At 34.6% G+C, this 12,076-nt stretch overlaps 1 protein-coding gene across 1 annotated transcript in view; it reads left to right on the top strand.

Annotated features, from left to right (window-relative positions):
- The window catches only part of LOC107297034 (dynein heavy chain 6, axonemal), a gene marked incomplete at its 5' end in the record, with an annotated part of 83,377 nt that overhangs the window by 25,178 nt on the left and 46,123 nt on the right, over positions 1–12,076 (top strand). Inside the window, 4 exons of the mRNA XM_015826391.1 lie at positions 2,551–2,731; positions 7,600–7,779; positions 8,613–8,846; positions 9,836–9,971. Coding sequence (XP_015681877.1) covers positions 2,551–2,731; positions 7,600–7,779; positions 8,613–8,846; positions 9,836–9,971 — 731 coding nt within the window. The remainder of the gene's footprint in view (positions 1–2,550; positions 2,732–7,599; positions 7,780–8,612; positions 8,847–9,835; positions 9,972–12,076) is intronic.

Here is a 12,076-nt window from a genome sequence, read left to right as displayed (position 1 = left end):
TTTCCATCAAGCGGGATTGGCCTAGGGGGGGATTTTATAGGGATTTTAAAGGGATTTTATAATTTTTCTAATACAGGTTAATTAATATATATTTTAATTTGGCTTTTAAATATTTATTGTATAGCTCTGTTTTTATTTACCTGTAAGCCGCCCTGAGTCCCTCGGGAGAAGGGCGGGGTATAAATTAAAGTAATAATAAATAATAATAATAATAAATAATAAAAATTAAGAAGCTCTTGAAAGGAGTTATATAAAACACTAAACGTTTTAATGTATTTTTAGTTTTATTGTACCTGGAAAATTAGAGTTCCAAATCATTGCTGCATAACAGTGTTTATTGTAAAAAAAGAAATCATTGTAAGTTTGCTGAGAAGCTTCCACTGTGAGACTTCTACATGGCTGGGAGAAAGCAATCAGATGTTCATTGAAGAGTTAAATAAATTTTTTTGCTTTGGAGAACTTTGGTTAATCCAGTTCATTGTGTTTATGAAGCTACAATTTGGTACACTATACATATGCCTGCTGGGTTTATGATTTTAATGCCATCTCCTCTATGAGATTGTTTACAATGATTATAATCAATTTTACCTTTATGTGAATAGATCTAATTTATATTTGGGAAGTATACAGTGAAATATTTCTAAAAAATCCTTTCTTTATTATAAACCTATAAGAAATTTAGAGACCTTTATGACCAATAGTCTATGTTATAGTATCATGTTCTGATATTCTATTATTCTGTAGGTTTCTAGCAAAGCAAATTAGAAATTACCAAGAGTTTAACAATGATTGCAATGAAAAATAAGTTTACTAAAATATTTCATGAAGTACTTCCAATGAACCCTAATAATTCTCCCTAATGATTTGGGGTAAATTTTGCCTTGTGAAATATTCAGTAAAAGACCTTAAAATGTGTATAAAAGTAATGAGCCCATTCTGAAAAGCAGAAAAAAAGAATTCATTGTTTTAGATAAGTGAGATTATTCATATCAACGTTTCCTTAATCAATTTCTTATGTATCCAAGTTATAGCTAAGAGACAGCCTAGATCAGTGGTGGCAAACCTATGGCACACGTGCCAGAGGTGGCACTCGGAGCCCTCTCTGTGGGCACACATGCCCCAGCAGCCCCCCTGGAGGAGAGTTGCCCCCGAGTGCGGCCCACACGAAGCAGCGTGGCCAAGGACATGGCAGCCAGGCAGCGTAGACAAGACTCTGCTCTCACGCCCCATCGCGCACAGTTGATGCTGCAGGGCGCGGGCAGAGGGCGTGGCTGCCATGGTGCTGCTGGGCTGCCTGGGCGATCTGTGGCAGGCCCTGGAGGCAGTGAGTGGCCCTGCGGGCAGGAGGTGTGGGGGATGGGGTCAGAGCGGAGCAGGGGCAGGGCAAGGGGTAGAATGGGGCGGGGCCAGTTTTTGGGCACTCGGTCTCTAAAAGGTTCGCCATCACTGGCCTAGATTGCTTCCTTGAATGGGAAGAGGGGGGCACCATGATTCAGAAAGCAAGGCATTATATATAATACATTTAAAGGTTTGATATTTTCTCAGTGGAAAGCCAGTTTGGTGTAGTGGTTAAGACATCAAGCTAGACGCCAGGAGACTGTGATTTCTAGTTCCACCATAGACACAAAGCCAGCTGGGTGACCTTGGGCTAGTCACTTTCTCTCAATTTTAGGAAAAAGGCCATGTCAGATCACTTCTGAAAAAATCTTACCAAAAAAACTGCAGGGACTTGTTCAGGCAGTCCCTGAGAATCAGGCATGATTGAACAGAAAAAAATATATACTCTTAGTAGCATGTTTCAAAAGGATAATTGATATGATTGAAGATATTTTCAGAGAAATTTGAGTGGTTTAATAATAAAACCACTCATATGCACAAATAGATTGTTGGGAAACTGCAACTCTCAGAATTCCCAGCTTTAATACAACAGGAATCCTCAAACCAGGACTACCTATAATCATGATAGCATTATTTCCTAATTATATTAGAATTTTTCATTTCTTCATTGATTTCTAAAACGGGTCTCACTTCTTGAGGATTTTTAGAAATATATTTTTAAAAGACAACTGAAAATGGCTTCCTTTTCCAACTTCTTCATTGCATTACCGTTCTTACTTTATTTTTACCCCATAGGCAATCAGAATTACATACCCAAGCTCATTTCACATTAAGCTGTTTTTTTTTGGGGGGGGGGGCTTCTCTAAAGCTGCTGATCTTCTCTTTTGCGAATGTCAATTGTTTGTTTTCTATAAAACGTCTCCTCTAGCTTTCCATGGGTGTCAGGGAAAGAGGCAAGTAATAAAACATGCATCATGACACAGCAATGCAATTTCTATCCATTACACACTTGCATGCAGAATTGAGATGCAGTTACAGAATGGTGGAGCTTGTATTATACTGTCATGATACTCATTTTGGCATTATTGTGCCTGTAATCCTTTGCTCCAAAGGATCAGAAATAAAGATCTTTTTATACTGAATAGTTAAAACATTAACTTATAACAACATTGCTCATGTTCAAACAATTCTACATTTTAACTGTCATTTCAGTGATGTCGTGCGATTAGAGAGACCTGAGCTAGAGGAACAAAGAACACAGCTCATTATAAGAATTAATGCTGATAAGAATCAACTGAAAGCAATTGAAGATAAAATTCTAAAAATGCTTTTTACATCAGAAGGGAATATTCTGGACAATGAAGAACTCATCAATACACTTCAAGAATCAAAGGCAGGAGGCATTTTATATCTGTCTGTCTGCTTATCATCTATACATACATACCTATCATCAAATTTAATCATGCTTATAATCAAGGAAATATATTAAGCTTGTAGTTTTCAGTGATTATATTCTAGATGGTTACATTTGAATAATAGGAGTAACGTATTTGACATTGTGCATATTACAAAGTGGAAATACTTTCATTTTTCATAAAGAAATAGGTTCTATTCCTGAATTTTCTGCAAACAACGAAATATGAAAAAAGATAACACGTAAAAACCTCTTGTTTATACCAAGATCACAAATCAGTTTACTAGGCCTTACATTACAGGGACATCATTAGATTTACAACATTTAGAAACATCAATAGCCAGCAACTATTTCAGTTCATGGTCCTAATATAAATAATCTCTTTCATATATAAAGCCAATTTAGAGCAATTAATCCACCATAGAAACAGTCTCCAATTATATCCTACTAATCTTTTACAATATGAGAAAAATTACATACTGTAACTGAGTATGGTTTCAGTCCATTGAACACTTAAAAGTGATGTACAAAAAAATAAGTATTCTTTTCAATATAAAATTTTATTATTTTTTCATCATAAAAAAAATCACAAATACTACACAGTGCTATATAAAAAAAAAAAACCCCACCCCCCCGGACTTCCCAAACCTAATCCCAGGATAATATTCAAATATAAGTAAACAAATATTAGTATCTCTAACTCCACAAAGTATATTATTCTACATGAGTAGGTAAAATATATAAAAGAAAAGAAAATTTTTTCTAAAAACCTAAATTATATTCCACCACTCTATGCTTCTTTTGAATATAAACAATCCATCTTCTCCATATTAATAAAAATTGTTCATTTGAGTAATTCTTCAAATAAGCCGAGATCTTTGCCATCTCAGNTCATTGTTGTGAGGTGTGAAAAAAGTATCATATTTATTCATTAATTAGATAAAACAAAGTAGTGGAAACCTAATATTTATCAGTAACAGAAGAATGTGTTTCACTGAAATGTGGTTGTGTGCTGATAAGCATTACAAAAGAACCTACTAATGTTCTAAAGTATGGTAGTATCAATCTATCCAATGAGTTCTGATTAATTTATTAATTAAAATCTCCTCTGTGCTCAAGGATCCAGCATAGAGATGCTGATTACTGTATCTCTGTGAATTTCACTGTTCTTTCCAGCTTCCATTCAGATGGTTGTTTCTGGAGAATACTAGCTCTGCCCTTTTTTATTTTATTATATTTTATTGTCTCTGGTGCTTTGTATTGTGGAGAGGAGCAGAAAGGTGTGAAACTTGCATTTGCATAGATCAAAACAAATCACACCTTCATCCTATCACTATAAGTACAACTAAGGAAAAAGTCCAGCTTAAAACAACTATCATTACCAGCCTGCCATTATCAACTCAACTAACATGCTATCTTTTTGTAAAAACTAAAGAAACCTATATGGGGCTTAAAGTGAGGTTCCCACTTGTGGGAGAACAAAATAGATGGCAACAAATGTTTTCTATTGAGTAAACATTTTTCTCCTTCCTCTCCCTCCTTCCTTGACACTTAGATGCCAAACAAGAAACTAAGAAATATTCCTCCTCAACTCAATTTTTAGTACCAAAGTTTTAATGCATAGCAAGCACGGTTTTTTTAAATAATTGGGAAAATTGATAGTAGGAAGATAAGTATGAAAGCACTTGCTGATATCTGGATCAACTGTCATGGTTCTGACAGACAGAGACGAATAAAGCAGAACTCCAAGGCTTGCAAATTCCTCAAAAAACATGTTTATTAGTTATAAAGTATCAGCACGGTCAAGAGTGAAACCAAGTCTGAGTACACAAGTAACAATTTTCCAATACAAAGTTAAATGTCCCGTCCATAAAAGCTATGCAAGCAACTACTTTCCCCAATATTAAGGTGACCAATTGTCCTCCTTTAGGGAGGACAGTCCTTCTTTTGTACTCATTTAAATAATAATTAGTAGGCATGTAAGCATAATTACAATATAAAATGTTATTGTTACAAATGTTTTTTATTATGCATTTATCATATTATAGTGTATTCTGTATTGTTGCAATGAATAAAATGTGTCCTCCTTCTCATTGTAAAAAAGTTGGTCACCTTACCAATATGATTATTTGCCACGCTTTTTATGCAATGCCCAGTCCCTAGTCTCGGAAGCAGCTTTTTATGCAACGCCCAGTCCCTAGTCTTGGGAGCATCCGATGACCTTGATTCCCACGGGACAAAAGATTATTTTGACTAATGAAGCACTTGGGCAATCCCCGTCCCTCCGTTCTATGTGGCAACTTAGAATGAGAAGGAAAATAACTGCAGCCATGCTCATTTGTAGAGATGACATTTAAGAAGCTCTTGAAAGGAGTTATATAAAACACTAAACATTTTAATGTATTTTTAGTTTTATTGTACCTGGAAAATTAAGTTCCAAATCATTGCTGCATAACAGTGTTTATTGTAAAAAAAGAAATCATTGCGAGAAGCTTCCACTGTGAGACTTCTACATGGCTGGGAGAAAGCAATCAGACGTTCATTGAAGAGTTAAATAAAAAAATTTGCTTTGGAGAACTTTGGTTAATCCAGTTCATTGTATTTATGAAGCTACAATTTGGTACACTATACATATGCCTGCTGGGTTTATGATTCTAATGCCATCTCCTCTATAAGATTGTTTACAATGATTGTAATCAATTTTACCTTTATGTGAGTAGATCTAATTTATATTTGGGAAGTATACAGTGAAATATTTCTAAAAAATCCTTTCTTTATTATAAACCTATAAGAAATTTAGAGACCTTTATGACCAATAGTCTATGTTATAGTATCATGTTCTGATATTCTATTATTCTGTAGGTTTCTAGCAAAGCAAATTAGAAATTACCAAGAGTTTAACAATGATTGCAATTAAAAATAAGTTTACTAAAATATTTCATGAAGTACTTCCAATGAACCCTAATAATTCTCCCTAATGATTTGGGGTAAATTTTGCCTTGTGAAATATTCAGTAAAAGACCTTAAAATATGTATAAAAGTAATGAGCCCGTTCTGAAAAGCAGAAAAAAAAGAATTCATTATTTCCTAATTATATTAGAATTTTTCATTTCTTCATTGATTTCTAAAACGGGTCTCACTTCTTGAGGATTTTTAGAAATATATTTTTAAAAGACAACTGAAAATGGCTTCCTTTTCCAACTTCTTCATTGCATTACCGTTCTTACTTTATTTTTACCCCATAGGCAATCAGAATTACATACCCAAGCTCATTTCACATTAAGCTGTGTTTTTTTTTTTGAAGGGGGGGGGCTTCTCTAAAGCTGCTGATCTTCTCTTTTGCGAATGTCAATTGTTTGTTTTCTATAAAACGTCTCCTCTAGCTTTCCCTGGGTGTCAGGGAAAGAGGCAAGTAATAAAACATGCATCATGACACAGCAATGCAATTTCTATCCATTACACACTTGCATGCAGAATTGAGATGCACTTACAGAATGGTGGAGCTTGTATTATACTATCATGATACTCATTTTGGCATTATTGTGGCTGTAATCCTTTGCTCCAAAGGATCGGAAATAAAGATCTTTTTATACTGAATAATAGTTAAAACATTAACTTATAACAACATTGCTCATGTTCAAACAATTCTACATTTTAACTGTCATTTCAGTGATGTCGTGCGATTAGAGAGACCTGAGCTAGAGGAACAAAGAACACAGCTCATTATAAGAATTAATGCTGATAAGAATCAACTGAAAGCAATTGAAGATAAAATTCTAAAAATGCTTTTTACATCAGAAGGGAATATTCTGGACAATGAAGAACTCATCAATACACTTCAAGAATCAAAGGCAGGAGGCATTTTATATCTGTCTGTCTGCTTATCATCTATACATACATACCTATCATCAAATTTAATCATGCTTATAATCAAGGAAATATATTAAGCTTGTAGTTTTCAGTGATTATATTCTAGATGGTTACATTTGAATAATAGGAGTAATGTATTTGACATTGTGCATATTACAAAGTGGAAATACTTTCATTTTTCATAAAGAAATAGGTTCTATTCCTGAATTTTCTGCAAACAACGAAATATGAAAAAAGATAACACGTAAAAACCTCTTGTTTATACCAAGATCACAAATCAGTTTACTAGGCCTTACATTACAGGGACATCATTAGATTTACAACATTTAGAAACATCAATAGCCAGCAACTATTTCAGTTCATGGTCCTAATATAAATAATCTCCTTCATATATAAAACCAATTTAGAGCAATTAATCCACCATAGAAACAGTCTCCAATTATATCCTACTAATCCTTTACAATATGAGAAAAATTACATACTGTAACTGAGTATGGTTTCAGTCCATTGAACACTTAAAAGTGATGTACAAAAAAATAAGTATTCTTATTGTTATTATCCGTGTCTTTTCAAATGGTACAGCAGGATTTTGTGAAAAAAATGTTCCATGTTTAAAATGAGAGTATTATAATGATTAGAAGCAATATTAGGAGCAAGAAGACTCAGTTTTATAGTTACCCTCAGCCATGGGTGACTTTGGGTCTGTTACTCTCAAACCTATTATTTAGCGACTGTGTGGGAGAAAATTGGAGGAGGCCATTTTATGTATGCTGCTCTGAGAAATTGAGGTGGGGGGAGAATATAAGTCAGGGGTGACAAACTCATAACGTCACGTGACGTGACACGATGTATCACGACTTTTTTTTCCATTGCCAGCAATGGGGTGGGCACGGTTTCGCCATGATGCATCTGGCCCGCAGGCCGGCAGTTTGACACCCCTGATATAAGTCAAATAAAATTTAAATTTGTGCTTTTAGGTCACATCTGGTGCCATTAAAATAAGGCTTGTAGAGGCAGAAACTACAGAAGAAAAGATAAATGTTGCTCGTGAAAAATATCGCCCTGTTGCTACTCGAGGATCAGTTATGTATTTTGTAATTGCAAGTCTTTCTGATATTGATCCAATGTATCAGTTTTCTTTAAAATATTTCAAACAGGTTGGTAACTTTTCTTTCAATTGCATGTTTCCATTAGCTATTTTTTTTCTCATTAAAAACAGACATAACATAGGCAATTCCCTCCATGTCATTGACTTTGAAACTAATTGCTAACATGATTTGCAATATGACTTGCTTTATTGCTGATTGAGGTAACTACAGATAAAGTTGATTGCCTCATTTGTTAGATCCTGGTCTTTCTATAAGATAAATTGTCAGAAGAATTGTATAGCATACAATACTAATTAGGGATTGCCACAAAGAAGAGGGGGTCAACCTATACTCCAAAGCACCTGAAGGCAGAAAAAGAAGCAATGGATAAAAACTAATCAAGGACAGAACCAACCTAGAAATAGGGAGAACTTTCCTGACAGAACAATTATTCGGCAGAAAGCTTGCATTCAGAAATTGTGGAAATTCCATCACTGTAGGTTTTAAGAAGAGATTGGACAACCATTTATCTGAAATGGTATAGGGTCTCTTGATCAGGGGTTGGACTAGAAGACCTCCAAGGTCCCTTTCAACTCTGTCATTCTGTTATTCTATATACTAGCATTTGGAGTCAGCCAGTACGCAAATTTAAATTTAAATTAGTTGGTCCCCTGCTTTGGGCCATTGTCTCTCAGCCCAACTCACCTACAATATTGTCATTGTGGAGAAAATAAGAGAGGGAAGGAGCATTGGGTATGTTCACCACTTCAATTTATTTATAAAAAGAATAAAGGCCAGATAACAAAAGTCTTTAAAATCTAAATTAATATTCTGCTTTTATTTCAGGACCTCGCTTTCCCTATCCTCTTTAATGCTCGTTTTCTTTTCCTTTTTCTTTGTAGCTATTTAATGTGACAATTGAAACTTCTGAAAAAAATGATGTTCTGCAGTTGCGATTAGCTATCCTACTAAGTCAGACTCTCTATGCAACTTACACTAATGTTTCCCGAGGCCTTTTTGAACAGCACAAACTCATCTACAGCTTCATGCTGTGCATTGAAATCATGCGGCAGAAAGAAGAACTTACAGACCTTGAATGGAATTTTTTCCTGCGTGGAGCTGCTGGTTTGGATAAGGTATTGGGAGAATGATTTTAATAATTAGTGAGATTTCAAATTTCTATTTTTAGTCATTGTAAACAAGAGGTTAGCATTCCAACTTCTCACTGAGAATTTAAGAAATTCAAGAAAAACAAAACATCCTTAACACAAACGGTTGCCAATAGTTCTTGTTGTTAGGAGATAGTTTTGTGCTGTTTGTTTCATTGAATCTACTTTTATTAGTCAACAACCAAAATAAATTTCCTACCTGTCTGTCTACCAAACACCCTTGCAGCTATAAGAAACAATGAACAGAGCTACAACCGTTCAAGATACAGCCAAGTATAATGTCAGTAAACAAGGAAAGGCTCGGGCAGCGCTAGGCCGAGATTTTCCTTTGCTGTAGGTATTAGCCTTCAATTCAACTTAACTTTGAAATGCCCAGAAAGGTGCTATTCCTTTTGGTGTTTTAGAGTCCATAAAGGGGAAGAAACAGAAAAAGAACAGCAAAAATAGAAAAACTCTAAAAAAAAAGTACAGAGAGTCCTCAACCAGAATATCTGCTGCTAAGCAAGGCAATTGTTAAGTAGTTGAACCTAATTTTATTACCTTTTTTGCCACAATTATTAAGCGACTCATTATGGTTGTTAAGTGAATCATGCAGTCATTAAGTGAATCTGACTTCCCCCATTGACTTTGTCAGAAGCTGGCTGAGAAGGTTGCAAATGGCAATCATGTGATCCTGGAATGCTGCAACTGTCATAAATACATGCTGGTTGCCAAATGCCTCAATATTGATGTGACAGTCTAAACGCAAGGAGCAGTCATAAGACACCCATACTGTTATCATTAAGTAGCTGATCAGAGATCTGATATTAAGGTTTGATCAGAAAACTAGGCAATACAGTAATTATGTCATGCTTTGGATTTTCTTCAACTGTATTCATATTTTACTTAGGTGTGTAATATATTCTCTATATAACTTTTGCCCATTTTACGTGACATATCTATCATCTTTGTAACAGGAACGGCCTGCCAAACCTCACATTCCATGGCTGGAAGAAAATACGTGGTTTATGTGCTGTGACTTAGAAGAAACACTTCCAAGTTTTGAGGGCATTCAGAAAGACATATTGCTCAAGCCCATTTTCATTAAACTAGGTAACATATTTCTGAAAAGGGATTGTAAAACGTTTATACAAGAAATGGTTTTATGCTTTTCCTGCATTAATTGGACTCTTCTCAAATAATTAAATTCTCTTTTTAATACTTACTGTGTATATTTTTAATTGTATTTTCTAACGGTTGATGAAAGTTAGTTAGTTAGTTAAGAAAAGAAGAAAAGACAACCATTTGTTTGAAATGGTATAGCATTTCCTGCCTGAGCAGGGGTTGGACTAGAACAGAGGTCCCCAACCTTTTGGGCACCAGGGACCGGTTCCGTGGAGAGAGGTTTATCCACGGACCGGAGGGTGCGTGGTTTTGTGTGCTGCCTGCATCTCGCAGATGGGGCTTTGTTTGTGTGGCCCGGTTGCTGGCATGCCATGGCCCAGTACTGGTCCACGGATCAGGGGTTGGGGATCCCTGGAGTAGAAGACCTCCAAGCTCCCTTCCAATTCTGTTATTCTGTTAGTTGCTATAAAGATCTTGTTTTCCAAACTAGACAGCATAGGAGGGAGAAGTGCTTAAAGGTGTTCTTCCTGGCTAGTTAGTTTGATCTACTCCAAACCTCTCCCAAAGGGGAGAATTATAGTCATGTAAAGCAAGTTCAGCTGCCACTTCATTTTATGTTTTAAACTTTCACATTGGAGAAATTTGCATAAGAAAGAACGATATCAGAGAAGCTTGCATTGGGAAATACAAATGGTAAGGAAAGTATTTTAATCATACACAAAGTTGTTGTTTTTGTTTATATATTTGTTTTTTGGAGACTTATTTAAAAAAGATTAAACTTGTGGGATTCAGTTTAGTGTTGCTGTCTGCAATGGCAGACTGCATTTTAGTGAATCCACTGTGTGAGAGATCTATATTAAATTTCTCTTTAAGTTCCCTAATGACAGCCTCAACAGCTAAAACCTTCTTTATCTACTGACATTTGCATAATTGGAGCCTCTTCCTTTGTCAGCAAATACTCCCATTAAGGCAGTATCCTGGCTGTCTGCAAGCCATGGTTTGCAAATCAAGAGGCAATTTGGGGGGATGTATGTGTGAAATCACTCCTATTTTTCCATTCCTCTTTGTTGTTTTTATAATCTTTTTAAATGCCAGTTTCTAATAATAGCTCTCGCAACATCTTCCAATAAAGTTAAAAACACAATAACCCTGATAATATTCCCAAATACTGCTTCTGTTCTTTCTTTGTCCTGTGTAATAGTGCTATGTTTAAACTAATTATATATCACAGTAATTAGAGTTGATGGCAACCAGGATTTAAAATTAGGGTTTGAAATCATGCTAAATGAAATTAGAATCAGATCAGGAAAAAGAACAACATGAGTAAAGCAGGCAAATTAAACATCCAGTGCATTTTCCCCAGAAGATATTTTGGTAATATCTCATTTTTTGCAGAGTAAAGGGAATAAATTTCCATTAGAATTAAGATTTTCTTCATCTTTTCTTTTCTTTTTTATAATATTTTATTAGTTTTCTAATTTTACAATTAAATATTTAAAAAGCAACGTGGTGGCTGCGTTAATCAATAGTTCAATAACCTACATAAATCTTTAGTACAAATCTCAAGTTACAACATCAGATATTTCCTCTCTTTTTCCCTTAATATCTACTATCTCATATTAGACTAATATAGTTCTTCTTATTATCAACTAAGTAAAAACATCATTATTACATGTATCAATAATTTTTAGCTCATACATATCTTAATTGTGTTTACATTTAATCCTTATATACAATCAATGTCCTGTTGTTGCTTTTTTCCCAAGCTTTAATTTCACATCCATATTCAAATTAATATTTGATATTTATAATTTCCAAGCTTTATGTAACCAAAGTTTCCCTTATCTCAACTTCTTTTTTCCCCTTTTCATAACAAAATCTAACATTCTAAATACATATCTTATCTATTTGAGTATAGTCTTGTTTTGTTTTCTAAAAATTATCTATTTTCCACCATATTAAACCATCTAATTAATAATACAGTATCCCCTTTAATAAATCAAAACCATTATATGTATTATCTGGGTTAACCAATAAATCAGTAATATTCATAAACTTTTTCGTTTGGGTCTAATTTTTAAAAGTTCAAATAC

Source organism: Protobothrops mucrosquamatus, unplaced genomic scaffold, assembly GCF_001527695.2.
Source record: "Protobothrops mucrosquamatus isolate PMUCROS unplaced genomic scaffold, P.Mucros_1.0 scaffold3094, whole genome shotgun sequence".
Classification (NCBI taxonomy): domain Eukaryota; kingdom Metazoa; phylum Chordata; class Lepidosauria; order Squamata; family Viperidae; genus Protobothrops; species Protobothrops mucrosquamatus.
Note: the sequence above shows the minus strand (reverse complement) of the source record. Positions and strands in the feature narration are given on the sequence as shown.